The 14,765-nt window shown below is 56.8% G+C and overlaps 4 protein-coding genes across 4 annotated transcripts; 2 read left to right on the top strand and 2 right to left on the bottom strand.

Annotated features, from left to right (window-relative positions):
- Positions 1–1,545, bottom strand: IE81DRAFT_204273 (Sec20-domain-containing protein). The gene is made up of 3 exons (XM_025510911.1): positions 1,188–1,545; positions 898–996; positions 1–817 (listed from the first exon to the last, which is right to left on the bottom strand). The coding sequence occupies exons 1-3, from the start codon at positions 1,451–1,453 to the stop codon at positions 136–138; spliced, it is 1,047 nt and encodes a 348-aa protein (XP_025367897.1). The 5' UTR covers positions 1,454–1,545; the 3' UTR covers positions 1–135.
- Positions 1,546–1,940: 395 nt separating this feature from the next.
- On the top strand, positions 1,941–6,987 carry IE81DRAFT_204209 (hypothetical protein). Its single transcript, XM_025510910.1, has 7 exons — positions 1,941–2,629; positions 2,748–3,734; positions 3,822–4,808; positions 4,945–5,157; positions 5,234–5,651; positions 5,734–6,338; positions 6,410–6,987. The coding sequence occupies exons 1-7, from the start codon at positions 2,255–2,257 to the stop codon at positions 6,893–6,895; spliced, it is 4,071 nt and encodes a 1,356-aa protein (XP_025367896.1). The 5' UTR covers positions 1,941–2,254; the 3' UTR covers positions 6,896–6,987.
- Positions 6,988–7,079: 92 nt separating this feature from the next.
- IE81DRAFT_292919 (hypothetical protein) lies at positions 7,080–8,969 on the bottom strand (the record flags this gene model as incomplete). Its single annotated transcript, XM_025511979.1, has 3 exons — positions 7,080–7,891; positions 7,959–8,271; positions 8,367–8,969. The coding sequence occupies 3 exons, from the start codon at positions 8,967–8,969 to the stop codon at positions 7,080–7,082; spliced, it is 1,728 nt and encodes a 575-aa protein (XP_025367895.1).
- A 590-nt stretch (positions 8,970–9,559) lies between these two features.
- IE81DRAFT_338009 (prokaryotic type I DNA topoisomerase) lies at positions 9,560–14,765 on the top strand (the record flags this gene model as incomplete). Its single annotated transcript, XM_025515525.1, has 12 exons — positions 9,560–10,004; positions 10,205–10,257; positions 10,372–10,742; positions 10,817–10,986; positions 11,084–11,321; positions 11,391–11,472; positions 11,532–11,955; positions 12,027–12,613; positions 12,703–13,995; positions 14,068–14,175; positions 14,259–14,395; positions 14,630–14,765. The coding sequence occupies exons 1-12, from the start codon at positions 9,977–9,979 to the stop codon at positions 14,763–14,765; spliced, it is 3,627 nt and encodes a 1,208-aa protein (XP_025367894.1). The 5' UTR covers positions 9,560–9,976.

Genomic DNA, 14,765 nt, shown 5'->3' with positions numbered 1-14,765 from the left:
TGCTTCATCACCCCTCGAACATATCAACCTTTGCACACCTGAGAGCCAGCTCGATGGAACGTCAGGTCGCGCGTGATTGTCTATGGTTATCGCGCGGCGATAGTTGCATTGATGATGGACCCCTGAAACGTAATGTTACAATTCTTCGTGAATCACTTCTCTTGGCGTATGGTCGGAGTTGTGCGAGTGCGTCGTGTCGGCGTGCTGATGCCCAATCGGATCGTCGACAGCATGCGTAGTAGAAGCGGCTTGGAGCGCCTGCGCAGCCTTGTTGATGGCGGTGGTGGAGGAGGCAGCAGCAGCAGCGATGAGCGCCTCTTTCGAGCTCCTGCTGGCCGACGACGCGCTGCTCTGCAATGCCAACCTGCTGGCCTTTTCCTTTGCAGCCTCTTTCAACTTGCCTGCCGCCGCGCCGCCGCTCCTTCCCAGCGTGACCACTCTCCAGACAAAGGAGAGAAGGCCTACGCCCCTATCCCACACCCTCACTTTGACAATGTAAGCCACGCAGCCTGCAAAGAATAGGGCAGCCAAGAGGAGCAGGAGAGCATCGAGCAGATCCTGCCTCTCCATGCTCTGAATCAAGCCTTTGGAATTGCGCAGGATATCGCCAAAGGAGGTGTAGGAGGATTGCAGCGTGAGCAGAGAGTTGGAGGATTCGTCCAGCAAGGCGGAAGAGTAGGATGATTTTTGAAGCTCAAAGGACATGAGCTGCACTGTGCGCTGCAATGCATCCGTCACTGACTGCGATGCCGTGGCCAGCTTGTCATCGCCTTGTGCTTGCGTCTGTGCACTTGAGGAGTTGGCATTGTATTGCGAGCTTGGGGGGCGGACGTGGGATAGTGAGGTGTGAGTGATTGCGCAAAAGGAAGCAAAGGTGCGCGCATCACATCGACTCACTTTGAGTCCAAGCCCAACTCTCTGCGTGCGGATGCGGTGTGGGAGCGAGAGATGACTTGCCTGGCCATCAACAGTGCTCTCCTCCACTCTGCCTGTGACCTGTGGTGCGTGGTGCGTGGTGCGTGGTGCGTGGTGCGTGGTGCGCGGTGCGCGGTGCGCGGTGCGCGTGCGCGTTGCAAGCAGACTCGCAGCACAATCAGCAAAGACGGCAATCTCATCTCGACTCTCATCGCAAACCCCATTCTTGACGCCCGTCGCGCGATGCGATGCGAGGCAATGCGATGGCTCACCTGTCCAGCTGTGCCATGATCTCCCCTATCCTCTCTCTCCACTCTTGCGCTTCGCTGCCTTCCAGCTCATCGCAATCCAGCCTCATCTCCTGCACCAACTCCCTCGCCTCTCTCACACTCGCATTCCCCTCTCTTTCGGCCGCTTGCAGTTCTGCTACGCTGTCGCATGATCGCAAGCGAGGAATCTGATGCGTCGAAAGATCGGACAAACGACGCTCGATGGATGTGCGCGATTGCTGCAGCGCAGAGTGGGTGGGGGTCGACATGGCGTGGGCAGAATGTGGGGCAGCTGCAGTAAGCAATGGGGATGGGGATGCGTGCTCGATGGTAAGCGATTCGCGGTCGATGCGTGCTCAATGATGCGCGACTCGCTGTGGGAGCGTGTGACTTGGATCACGATGCGCTGTGCTCTGCGTCATGGGGGTGGCTGCGTGTATGGCAAGTGGACGGGATGAAGTCGCGTAGGGTGAGTTTTGAGTTGAGTGGTGCAGGGAGCCAAAAGTCACGATCGAGTTGTGAGTCAAAGTGTTTGGGTCGATGGGGCGCAGATTGAAATTGATGAAGCTGAACAGCTATCCATAGCTTCACGCATGCAGCGCCGCGTGCCCCGCGTGTCCACTCCACTCGATCGACGCTCACGTGACTGGTGATGCTTTCGTGCGAGACGCGATAACCACGTCCCATGCGATGCGCGCGCGCTATTTTGGAATTATTTTTGATTCGAATCATCACTTTCAAGGCCGGTGTCACCACTTTTTTTTTTTCCCCCCTCTTTGAGGCGGCGGCGGTGCAAGCTGCAGGCATGCAAGCAGGCCTTTTGGATGCAGTTTGACAGAAATCACTCGGTATCACACCAAAGTCACCCCCACAGCCACACCTTCATTCAAAGGCTCCCCTTTCCTGCACGCTCGCGCTCGCGCTCACGACTCCGCTCCAACTCTCAACCAGTCTTGCTCCAGAGATCCCTTCCAGCAACAATCTATTCCATTCCCACTCTTGGCCCAAATCCTGCATCGCTTCGCGCGCCGCACTTGATCTACGGGTCAAAAGGCAGCAAGTAGCATATCATGACCGTCCAGCCCTCCAACAGCAACAGCAACAGCAACAGCAGCAGCAGCTCATCCGGAACGCCCTTGGCTCTGTTCTGGCAATTAGCCTCACCCTCGACATCTGAGCGTTTAAGCAGCTCTTCCAAACTCGTCTCCCTGCTCGCCTCCTCCTCCTCCTCCTCCTCCTCCGATGCTGGTCATTCTCACGCGCACGTGCACACATCATCCACAATCATCTCCTTGACGCCTGATGAAGAGGCGCTACGAGCCACACAGGATAGGTTGCAAGGTGCGCTGGATGGCGATACGATCTACACCGTCAAGAGGCTCATCAGAGGTTTGGCCAGTTCGAGGGAGAGCGCGAGGATCGGCTTCTCCGTCGCACTGTCCGAGGTGAGTCAGCGCACGCGCACGCGCACTCTCTCTCCCCTTTCATCGCCTTGCAGCCGTGAGAATGACATTGTATGCTGACAAGAGTCACAATCACAATCCTAACGGCATATGCCGCAAGCTGATCGCTCAACTGCCAGCGCTGGGCTCGCAAGATGTGCTGCGACTCTTGCTGAGCTCTTGCCCGCTGGAGAAGAAGCAGTCGGGCGCAGAGGAACGCAACTCGCTGTTTGCCAGATTGTTCGGCGTGCTCGCACTCGTCAGATCATTTGCGCTGCTTCGAGAGTCCAAAGCGCAGGCGCAGGCGCAGGCGCAAGTCGAACAGAGCGTTCGGTGCTGCGTTCAAGTGCTGTTGGATCTGTACGCTACAAAGAGCTGGTTGATGGAACCCTCTGCTTGGGTGGCTCAGCAGCTGCTGCAACAAGCTTTTCAGATCTCTTCCGCGCTGGCATGCGAGCTGACCAAACAGATGCTGCTAGGTCAAGTCGAGGGCAAGAGCAAGAGCACCACATTTCAGGGTCCTGATCGCATCGCCATTCTGCTGAGCGTGCAGAGCTTGATGGAGAAGCGCAGCTACGTGCAGTGTCTTGTGCCGCTCACAGGGCCCACGCTGCTGTCCAGGCATAATCTGCCCGCCCTCGCCAAGTTGCTGCGATACGTTCAGCCTGCGGCGAGCACACGCGACGACCCCCAAGACGCCGACGGACTACGTGGAGCCAATCTGGCTCCAGCTTCGGCCGCAGCAGCAGCAGCAGCAGCAGGTCACTCTCGAACGCAACCGCACTTTGTCTGGAAGCAGATCATTAGCGAACACTTTGATGCTGATGCGCGTCAGGGCGAGAGAGTGGACCTACCGCATTTGCTGCAAATCATCCTCGACGACAATCTCTTCTCTCCCACAAGCTCGAGCGAGAAGAAGTTTCAGGGATTCATGGTCGTGGAGAGCTTGATTGAGCAGATTTGCCAAAGGGATTCGGGTGCGAGCGGGGACGCAGCGAGCCTGGAGAGCGGAAGATTGATCGGCAAGGGCTTCCTGAGGAGCTGGATCAACGCGCTCGGTGGAAAGGGCGGAGAGGAGAGGAAATTGAAGGCTGCAGCGGAAAAGACTGTGAGTCGGTTCCGAGTGCTCCAGGCCGCGCCGGTGTGCGTTGCACAGCCGCTCATCACGCGACGCATCCTTCCCAACGGCGCACAGACACTCAGCATTCTGCGCCTGGTTCGCCATGACTCCTCGACGGGCTACCTGATTCTTTCCCAGCTCCTGAGCGCCAAATCCAATCCGCCGCACGTGCAGCGTCTGGTAGAGCAGCTGCTGAGCTCGATGGATCGCGCAGGCGTGCAAAAGTACGCAGATCATCTGATCCAGCTTGCTTGTTCCGCCGATAACTCTGTCGCTGCGGCGAATAGAGATACACACGTTGCGGAAGGAAGCCAAGCAGATGCGCAAGGAGAAGCGAAGAGCATGAATGCGAAGAGATTGTGGGCGTTTGATCAGCTTTTGAACCTGATTAGGAACAGCAAAATCGAAAAGCCAGAGCAACTCGTCAGACAGGTGTTGGGCTTCTTTGCTGTTCGAGGATGGTTCGAACAGGCGCAGGCAGGCGGCAAAGACACGATCGACACACAATTCCTGCGCACTCTCAGCGAGACCAGACCCGTCCCGGACTTCTCTAAGCACCTTCGAAAGGAGGCGAGGAGTAGGTATTATAGCTGTGCGGATGCGTTGCTAAGCCACATCGTCTTGTTGGGTGAGTCCGCATCGCCTTGTCCCCCAGCCTCGAGTAGCAGCTCTCAGCATAAGCTTGCCTCCATCATCACGTTTGCTCGCCGACGCGCAGAAGATGCATCGGGCAAGAAGACGCGTAGACAAGGCTACGCTGCGAGCGGTAGTAGATGGATGGACTTGCTCGTGTCCGACTTGCGATCCATCGAGTCCTCTGGCACTTTTGTCCCAATCTTTGGACCTTCTGGACTCTCTCCCAAACGCGCAGATGCTAAAGATGCACATACACCTTCAGAGAGGAGGATCGCGGCGAGCAGGGAACTGCAGAGATTGGAAGAGGTGATTCGCAAGACGCACGATGGGGAGAGTCAAAAGGAACATTTTGCCGCCGTCCGCGATTTGATACGAGCGGCGATGCTTTGGAGCTGGGGAGAACAAGCTGGGGAGGAAATGCTGGAGGTGAGCTTGGAGACGTTGCTTGGTGAAGCTTGTTCGATAGACAAACTTGCGCTCCGACGATTCGGATCATCAGATCGCATGGGTGTGAGAAGGTGCGCGCTAATACACGTCTCCACATCACCCGACCACCGCGCAGCCGTTGGTGGATTGCTCTACCAGACTCATTTCGCCGGATCCAGCTGCACAGCCGTCGGACTCAGCAGACGAACCGACTGCGGTGGAACTTCTCATCGACACGCTAGTCAGCATGCTGGAGCTGCCTTCTGCCTTTCTTAGGAGCATCGTCACCTCCGTATGGTCAGCATTCATTCCTGAAGTGGATCATAGCGGGCTGCGATTGTTGTTCAGCGTGAGTCCGCAATACTCACCTTCGCGTAGCGATTGGACGTCCCTGACCGACTCGGCTACCGCGCGATTGATCGCAGCAACTTGGAGTGGACGATGAAAACGCTGCAACAGAAGACGCAATGTCTGTGGATGGTTCTGGAGAGGAAGAGCTAGACTTTGGTGCAATCTCTTCCGGTGACGATGACTCGGAAGTGGACGAAGAAGACGACGACGATACGTCAGCAACCTCTCAGAGCGGTTTGGGGCTCGACTCGGAAGACGCGAATGCAGAGGTGGACCCTGTGCTTCGCGCTGCGCTCGAATTGGCTCTCAAAGAGGGCGGGCTGGCTCCTAGAGAGTCCTCCAAAGCACAGCAGGAGGAGGGTGAAGGAGACGAGAGCGAGAGCGACGAGGAAGAGGAGGAGGAGCTGCTGGACGATGATGCGATGCTCAAAATTGATGAGAAGCTGTCTCAAATATTTAGAGAGAGGGCAGGCGCCAAGAAGGAAGATGCTGGTGAGTCTGCATACCCTGAGCGCCCTTGGATACGAGCAAGCAGAGTCAGCTTAGACTACGATACCGCTCTTTGTGCTTGTAGAGGCGAAACGAGAAGCCGTCGCGTTCCAGCTGCGAGTCCTGGACCTTTTGGAACAGTATGCGAAAAGGGTGTCGAGCAACCCCCTTGTTGCGAGCATGGTCGGACCTCTTCTCCAAGTCATACAAGAGACGGAGAATAAAGAAGGAGCCCAAGTCATTGCTCGCGCTTCGAGCATTTTACGCAACACCATCGCGAAGAGCAAAGAGACTCCTGGCAGTATCGCTGTCGAGGAGCTTCTGCCGGTCCTTCAGACTATTCATGCCGATGTGCTTAGAGCGCAGAGCAAGGAGACGCAAGAGCTGTTGAGCGTTGCCAACGAGTACCTGACGCGATGCGTGTTGTCCCGAGCTACGGACGCTCTGCCGTTGGACGCCTCGGCACTGACGGGGCTGTACAAGCAGACTTTGACCGCTTGGATCGACAAGAAGAATAGTCCCGTCAAGCTCGGCTTTTTCGCCAATGTGCTGAGAAAAATGCCAGCCATAGCCTTGGCGCTGCGAGACGACTTGTTTGCCGCCGTCGTTCCTGCAAGCACGGTTGGAAATTTCCGACAGGGCGAGGTGTTTGGTTTGATCTCTGCACCGATGGCCCAGCTTGCTCAAAGCGTGAGTGACATCTTGTGTGGCGATCGAACGCGTCCCGCTTCGTGGCTAACGACCGCTCATTTTCCCTTCAGGAATCTGCTGCACTGGCTCAAGAAGGTCTTTTGTACGTTGCGCGTTTGCAAGACTTTATCATCGATTACATCCGGGAAGCTTGCGCGCCTTCGACATTCGAGCCCAAGTCGGATAGGCTCAAAGAGGTGCTCAAATTGGGCCTGACCGCTGCTAGGACGACGCCTCGCCTGCTGGAGCACAGTCGAGCCGGAATCGGCTCGAACGCTGCAACGCACAGCCTTTGGAAAACCGAAGCGTTGGAGCAATTGTCAGTGGAGCTGAAGAATAGCCAAAAGTACGGCGCTTCTAGCGCATTGAGGGATCTGCTCAAACAGCTGGTCAGCGTGACTAAGAAGAGCACCAATGGGAAGCAAGTTGGCGATGCTAGCTCGACCGGTCACAAGGAGGGAAAAAACAGCAATTCCGAGAAGAGGAATAGAGAGCAGGGAGCATCGGAGACGCAAAGCAATGGCGCCAAGGCGGGCAAAAAGCAGAAGAAGCAGTAGAGACGGCAGTGCATGTTGATGTCACCGCATGTCAGCAGTGTAATGTCAGCAAGCTTCGCATGCAAGGTCCAGAAATAGATGAGTGGGCATGGTTGCCATGCTCAGTTGCGCCCTTGGTGCTGAGAACATTTGCTGGTGCGGCACGATGCCTGCGCAAGATGGTCATTGTTCGCGACCGACTGCATCAATTGCGTTCTGGATCCGCATTGACAGCTGCGAGCTGCTCCCGAAGAGCCTCGTTCTCGTGCTTGAAGCATTTTACGGCTTCTTCGGGATGATTCGGGAAGCGAATAAAGAGGCCTTGCAGCTCGGCCATCGATATGCCACCCTTGGACGCGGGCAATAGCGTAGGGTTGAGATTGGAGCTGGTGGATGGCGTACTCACGGGGCTCGAAGGCCCGTGGGTGGTAGTAGCAAAGCGTCCTGTGGGGTCCAGCCCGAACAACCGCCTCCTTTTGCTCGTCTCCTGCTTCACCGCCGTGGCCAATTCGTCCTGCAAAATTGTGAGGCGCCCATTGCGATTCTCTTCCTGTACGCTTTCCGCGTAGAATTTTTTGAACATCAGCCTGACTTGATGTTCGTCCGCATCGCCCAGCTCCAAGCTGAGATCCACTCTGCCAGGCCGCACCAGGGCAGGATCCAAGCGTTCCGCGTGGTTAGTAGTCATGAAAACAATACGGCTCTCGCTCGAAGCTACGCCATCTAGGGCATTGAGTAGGCCAGAGAAGGTCACGCCGGGCACGAAGCCATCCCCCACATCCTCCCCGCCCGATCTAGTGCGAGATGGGAATGCGGCGTCTATGTCCTCCAGGAGCAAAATGGAAGCGTCGGGAAGGTTGCTCAGGAGATAGGTCAATTTGCCGTCTGTCAAACCTCGCTCAGACAGATTGAGCAAGCAGATGGACAAGTCCAGGGAACCGGCCAGCGCTGTGATGAATGACGACTTTCCTGAGCCTGGAGCGCCGTACAAGAGGTATCCTCGTCTGTACGGTATCCCTAAGGGGCAATGCATTGAACGATTGAGCTTGGAGAAGGGCGCTTCAAGGTGCAATCCCTGACGCACCTCTTTGCCTGTACCACTCTCCCCTATTTAAGAATGCCTTGACGTCGCCTTGTATCCTCTCTACTTGACCGTCCTTGAGCACCACGCTGCTCAAATCCCTGACTCTCCTCGGCTTGCCAAAGGGCTTCCACTCAGTGCCCCACGCGGTGTAGATGATCGTCTTGCCTTCAATCGACTCCTGTGCTAGTTGCTTGGCTTCAGAGAGTAGCGAGGGCAAGATGTGGGAGGTGGAACGCAGAGTGGTGAGGGTGAGCGTCTCCCAGGGAGCGCCTGTGGACAGATCGATCATCTTGGTCGCGCGTTCGCGATGCAGCTGCATGGGAGCGGCAATGAAGGGCCCGAACGGGATTCAGAGTGATACATGGCGGGTGCAGTCTGACGATTTTTCCTTCGTAGCACGACTCTCACCTTGATCCAGCAACCCCTGTATCTGACCCAATGGCTGCCGGGACCAGGCACGAGGTTGAACTCCATCTTGTCTCTGCGCTGCTGAGGAGTCGCGGATGATTTGCTCGACTCTGTTGCTTGATCTGCCTGCTTCTTGATCTCACCCAGCGAAGTCTCGACAGACAGTTCGTGCGACCAGACTTTTGTGGCAGAAGCGTGGGCCTTTTGATTCAGCCCGAGCAGCACGCTCAGGCTTTCCTGCTGCTTCTCCTTGCCCTTGCCGCTGCCAAGCGATTGTCTGCGGGCAGCAGCAGCAGCAGCGTTCTGCAAGCTGGCCTGCCTGCCGAGCCAGCCGAGTACCCAGGCGTGACTCTTGTCCTTTGAAGGAATCTCGAGGGAGATGAGGAGCCTTCTTTGCGCTAGCGATGCGCCCTTCTTGATGCCACGCTGAGAGACGGCCAGAAAGGAGCCGAAGATCATCAGACCTAGTCCAGCGCTAAGGAATTGGTTGGAGCCGCCGAGATTAGACAGCGCAAAGGCAGAAGGGGTTGATGATGATGATGATGATGATGATGATGATGTTTGCGACGTGGGAATTGCAGATGCGCCAGGGTTGCCATCCATTGCGAGACTCGATCGCGCATCGTTGTCGCGGGAAGGCGCAGAGGAGCCCCCTGTAGCTTGTTGCTCGACGGATCCCAACGTCATTCTTGCTTACAGGGCAATGCCCCAAGTCCTCGCAGCTTTATCGCGGCTGCTGGTGCTGCGACGTCAGCCCTTCGAGCAGACCCATCGATTGTGAGATTGGTGACTGAATTCGACCAGCTCGAGTCGGAGTCGCGAGCAGAAAGTAGCAAATTCAGATGCCGACTCCCTCGTCTGTCAGATCTGAGATTGTGATGGTCGTCGTGGTCGGTCGGGTGTGTTGGTAATGGTGGTGCTGGCTGGCTGGCTGCCTGCCTGCCTGCCTCCATACACCCGCCGAGCTTTCTTCCGGCAAGGCGGCTTTCCAACGACTTATAGCAACTCGTGACTCGCGACTCGCGGACTTGATGCTCACCACCTCACGTGATCACTCTTCTGCCTTGCGCGATGGCCGGCCAAATCGTGGATCTTGAATTCACCGTACGGGAAAGGCAACGAACGACGCGTCGAGGTTAATAAACGCGCGGCTGGGTCGATTCCGCACCGAGTAAGGCCTTGACCCTCTGCAACCAACACTTTTGACTGCACCATGCTGCGACTGCGACTCTTGGCTTCACTCCAGCACTGCGACCACCAACTCTCGCGGCTTGGCATTTGCTCTCCTGCCAGCTCTGTGTCAATCTCTTTCTCATCTCGACGCGCTACTCCACCTCGGCGCCATTTGGCACTGACCATCGACTCGAGGCTGCGCACGCAGCCCTCTCACGCGTCGTAGCACCTCCGCTAGTCAACGGAGGCCTCCTTGTATGCTCCCTTCGTCACACCTCACACCTAAACCTCGCCAGTCTCAGCTGCCAACGCGGCTCTCTGAGCGACAGCACGCCCACTGATCCGGCCTCGCAGCATGTGTGCCTCGATGAATTGTCCTCTGTTACAGTGTCGGTAGTGCCCAACGCCCAAATTTCGTGCTGCAGAGGGCTGACACGATGAGGGTGCTGTGTGTGGCCGAGAAGCGTGAGTGGGCTTGGCGTCGGACATCAAATGGAGCATCTCGGTCACCAGCAAGATGGCGCCAGGTGCGCATCAGTCAATATCCCCCCGCACAATCAACGATCACACCCGATCGGTGCATCGCGAGGGAGAGGTGCAGGCAAATACGCGCATATAGTCGTGTCACAGTGTCATTGACCAAGTCGCGCTTGCCGTCTCGACAGACTCTGTCGCCAAATCGCTCGCAGACATACTCAGTGGAGGTCGTGCGCAGTCGGTGAGTCCTTGTACAGACGAACGAACGCAGCGCGCCAAGCTAGACTAGGCGTGGCGAACAAGACCATCGCACTAAAGCCTGGCGTATCGCTTTCCCCATTCTTTTCAACGACAGCAACCAGCGCTGGATCAGTACACTCGCAATCTCAGCTTTCCCTACACGCTCAATGGCAGGGGCGTCTCGGTGGTCATGACGTCCGTGCGAGGTCACCTCTATTCCCACGACTTTCCTCCCTCCTACCGATCCTGGCAATCTTGCCAACCTTCTGCACTGTTCGATGCTCCTCTTCGCACATTCGTCACGCCTGGCTTGGAAAAAGTGGCTCAAAATCTCAAAAATCTAGCCAGAACCTCGGACGAATTGATCATCTGGACGGATTGCGACAGGGAGGGCGAGATGATTGGCAAGGAGGTCGAGATGGCTTGCAGGGAAGGCAACCACAGGATCATCACCAAGAGGGCGAGATTTAGTGCCATTGTAGCAGCGTGAGTTGTGCAGCACCGCTGCCCTTCGCATCTCCTTGAGCAGCGCTCACCTCCACCATCATTGCCCCTCGCAGTCAAATCCACGCAGCTATGCGATCCCCCGTTGCGCTCGACCACTTGGCAGCATCTGCGGTGGAGGCGCGCATCGAGCTAGACTTGCGGTTGGGTGCAGCTTTCACCCGCTTGCAAACTCTGCGCCTTCAAAAAGAATTTGGAGAACTCAACAAGGCGGTCGTGAGCTGGGGTAAGTGCAGGGAGGCGAACAACGAAACGCTCCGTGTTCACCCCGTTCCTCACGCCCTCTTTGTCGCGCGCCTTGCGGTCTTTGGGGGACAATTTAGGCCCGTGCCAATTTCCAACCCTGTCCTTCGTCGTGCAGAGATACGTCGACGCCATCACTTTTTTGCCGGAAGCCTTCTGGTACCTCTCACTCTACCATCGAAAGGACGGCGTCGATGTCACCTTCAAGTGGGACCGCGGTCACCTCTTTGAGGAAGCCGATGTGCGCAGGCGGCTAGTCGCGTGTCGGGGACAAATGTGCCGCATCAAGGATGTGAAGCGCAAAGAAGTCAGCAAGTTGTGAGTCCACAAGCAGTGACAGTGAGCGCGCAAACGAACACTCACCGGACAGCATGCTCTTCATTTCAGCAAACCATATCCGCTCACGACGGTCGAGCTACAAAAGTCAGCCTCACGCTTGTTGCGCTTGTCCCCTAAAAGGATTTTGGATGTGAGTCTCCAGTGTCGCATTGGAAACGCACGCTGACCGACCCAAATTTGGACCGCTAGGTGGCGGAAAAGCTGTATCAAGGAGGAATACTCTCCTACCCTCGTACCGAGACTGATCAATACGATGCGTCTTTCGACTTTCTGAGTCTCATACGCAAACAGTGTGGCGACGCCTCGTGGGGAAACTTTGCCCGCTCGCTTCTGGGCGTCGGCTCGAACGCAGAGCCAACCGATGCCAACGCAGAGGAAGGGCCAATCGCTGTACAACCCGGAGGAACTTTCTCTCGACCGCGTAATGGCAAGAAAAATGATCACGCACATCCGCCGATCCACCCCACCAGGCACGCCAGTAATCTCTCGGGGGACGAAAAGAGAGTCTACGAGTATGTCACTAGGAGATTCCTTGCTGGGTGTCACCTTGACGCCAAGGGACTGCAGACGAGTGTCGCTCTCGAGCTCGGTACCGAAGGTTTCAGCGCTTCTGGTAAGTGACAGGCCACCTGGACCGTGGGGCCAATAAGCGCGCAAGTATGCTAACGCGTGAGCGCTATGCAGGCCTCCAAATATTGGCTCGAAATTATCTCGATGTCTTCACGTACGACACTTGGTCGACGTCCATTCTTCCTGCTTACACCGTGGGACAAACCTTCTCGTCTGCTCCCCCGGACGCCGATCTCAGCATCAAGGAGGGGGCGACCACAGCGCCCAAATTGCTAACGCAAGCTGATCTCGTCGCTTTGATGGACCGCAACGGTATTGGGACGGACGCGACAATTGCTGAACACATCGAAAAAGTCTGTGAAAGGGGCTACGTATTCGAGACAACTTCGAGTGAGGATGCAGAGGGGGGCTCAGATGGCAGGTCTGGGCGTGGGAGAGGCAGAGGCAGAGCTAGAGCAAACGCGCGAGCCTCTGCGCGTGCGACAGGAAGAGGAGCCAGCAGTGCTGCATCGCGGTCCGGCGAGCCGAACGGTGGCAGGGTCACCTATCTAGTTCCTTCTACGCTAGGCATGGGCTTGGTTCTTGGTTATGACGCCATTAGATATCCAGCGACGACCGGCTCAGCGCCCGGTGCATCGACTTCCGACGTGCCCAATCCTACTGGAACTGGAGGTCTTTGTGGGCCGCAACTAAGGCGTGAGGTAAGTGCAGACGTGCTTGCTCCATCGAGAAACACCGTGCGACTCGTCAGCGCAAGGGATTCTAACTGCTTTGAATCGCTGCAATCCAGACCGAAGCAAGGCTCCTTCGCATTACTACCGGCCAGTCGACGAAGAGTGAGATCCTTCAGGAAAGCCTGGCCCAGTACAGGGAGATGTTCATTATCTCCACGCGCGAGCTTGGCACCGTCGTTGCGAGTGTGCGAAAGTACCTGAGAGGTGTGGAACAAGGGGACGAAGACGCCGCCACAGAGGGAACTACTGGTGGCGGATCCGACGGTCCGCCAGCTGGCCCCGCTCCGGATCAGCCCAGGGCGCCGAGCACCAACCAGAACCTTAGTCCAGTACGGTCACGCTCTGTCACTGTTAGTCGCTCGGAGCCTGACGTGACCTATGCTCCGGAGCACAGGCGCTCGTACCTTCCTCCCTCATCGACCGGATCTGCAGCTCGCCATGCAAACTTACCTGCTCCTGTCAGGACTGGTTTCAACCCGGAGACTGCCATTGTCTTTGACGACGACGACTCGGACGATGACATTTTTCACGACGTCTCCGAACCCTCACGGGCGTCCGCGGACACCAGCTCTGGTGCTTCACGGCACGGCAGGACCAGACTTGCCATCCAGGCTAACGGACACGTGCAAGCGGTCGCAGGTCCAAGGTCGACCCAGCGATTGTCGAATGGTGTCGAGCGCCTCGGATCGTCCGCCGGCAAATCATCCGTTGCTCCTCCGCGACGTATTGTATTTCAAGACGAGCTCGACGGTTCTCCGCCCGTCGACGATGATGGATTCGAGATGCTAGACGAGCAAGCTATGCTAGAAGCTTTGATCGAAAATGACGACGCTCACAGGCATCCCTCCCCAGTCCCTTCGTTCAACGATCAAACGGTCGATCACCGCGACGGCCATCTCGAAGGCTCCGGTCCTGCGAATGGTCCCAATCGGCCGGAGGCTCTACAAGCCAGCGTTGCTGATCGTCGGCTTGACAGAACCACCACGGCTCTGGCGTCTAGAGCCACTCCCAGCAATGTTCAACGGGGTCATAGACGGCCAGAAGTGACAGCTCCTGACCTCTCCGATCGGTCCTTTGCCTCAGCTAGTTCTTCACGCTCGATGAACGCCTCGACCTCAACGCTAGCCTCGGCGGCGTCCAGTCGGACTTCGGCTGCTTCATTTGAGACACCTCATTGTCGATGCTGTCGACCCTCTGTGACGCGCACAGTAAACAAGACGGGAGCAAATCAGGGGCGGCAATTTTACGCATGTTCAGCACCGAAGGAGGAAGGTGGTTGCGGATTCTTCGCATGGACAGATGCCGACGGCGCCGGAGCGTTGGGGTCTAACGCTGCTGATCTTTCTCCAGTGAGGCAGAGATCTGCGGTGGCACCGCCAGTCGCCTGCTGCGGGCGCGCTGACATTTAATTTGCCCTGCAGAACGCTCAGATCAGACACTTGCGGCGTCTGGCTGAGCCTCCAAAAGATCAAACTCCAGCAGTCAGGTGCAGATGCGATTTGGACGCTAAAGTGTGCCAAGTCAACAAGGTGAGTTCATGCTGCATCTTCGACAAATCCCCGGAGGTCGGCAAGCGCGTTCGGACTATTCTTACTGATTTTCACGCGTCCAGGACGGTCCGAACAAGGGACGACACTTTTACACTTGCTCGAAAGAGTCGACCATCTCCCGATGCGGTTTCTTCGAATGGGTTTCCGAGGACGGCGCCATATCCGGTAGCCTCGGTATCACCTCAGGATCGTCTGGCGAGTGTTTTCTGTGCCAGCAGAAGGGCCACTGGGCCTCGGAATGTCCGACTGGCAACAACTCGCGCAGATCAGCCTCGTCCAAGTCAAGAAACAGACAAGGCGGTTCTAGCGCGACACAAGCCTGTTTCAACTGTGGCCAAGAGGGCCACTGGGCAAGCGAATGTCCGTCCGAGTCGGAAACTGCTCTGCGCAATCCCGGAAGCAGGTTTGCTCGCGATCAGCCACCCGATAATAGCGGGACGTGCTTCAGATGCGGTCAGCCGGGCCATTGGGCTAGTAGCTGCCCTCAGCAAGAAGCGGATGGATGGGATGTGCGGCACAAGGCAGGGGATCGCAATGTTCCGGGGCCAAGTAAGAAGAGGAAATCATGA

The sequence above is a fragment of the Ceraceosorus guamensis genome, assembly GCF_003144195.1.
Source record: "Ceraceosorus guamensis strain MCA 4658 unplaced genomic scaffold IE81scaffold_58, whole genome shotgun sequence".
NCBI classification, from domain to species: domain Eukaryota; kingdom Fungi; phylum Basidiomycota; class Exobasidiomycetes; order Ceraceosorales; family Ceraceosoraceae; genus Ceraceosorus; species Ceraceosorus guamensis.
The sequence above is the reverse complement of the archived record's forward strand: the minus strand, read 5'-3'. Positions and strand labels throughout refer to the sequence as shown.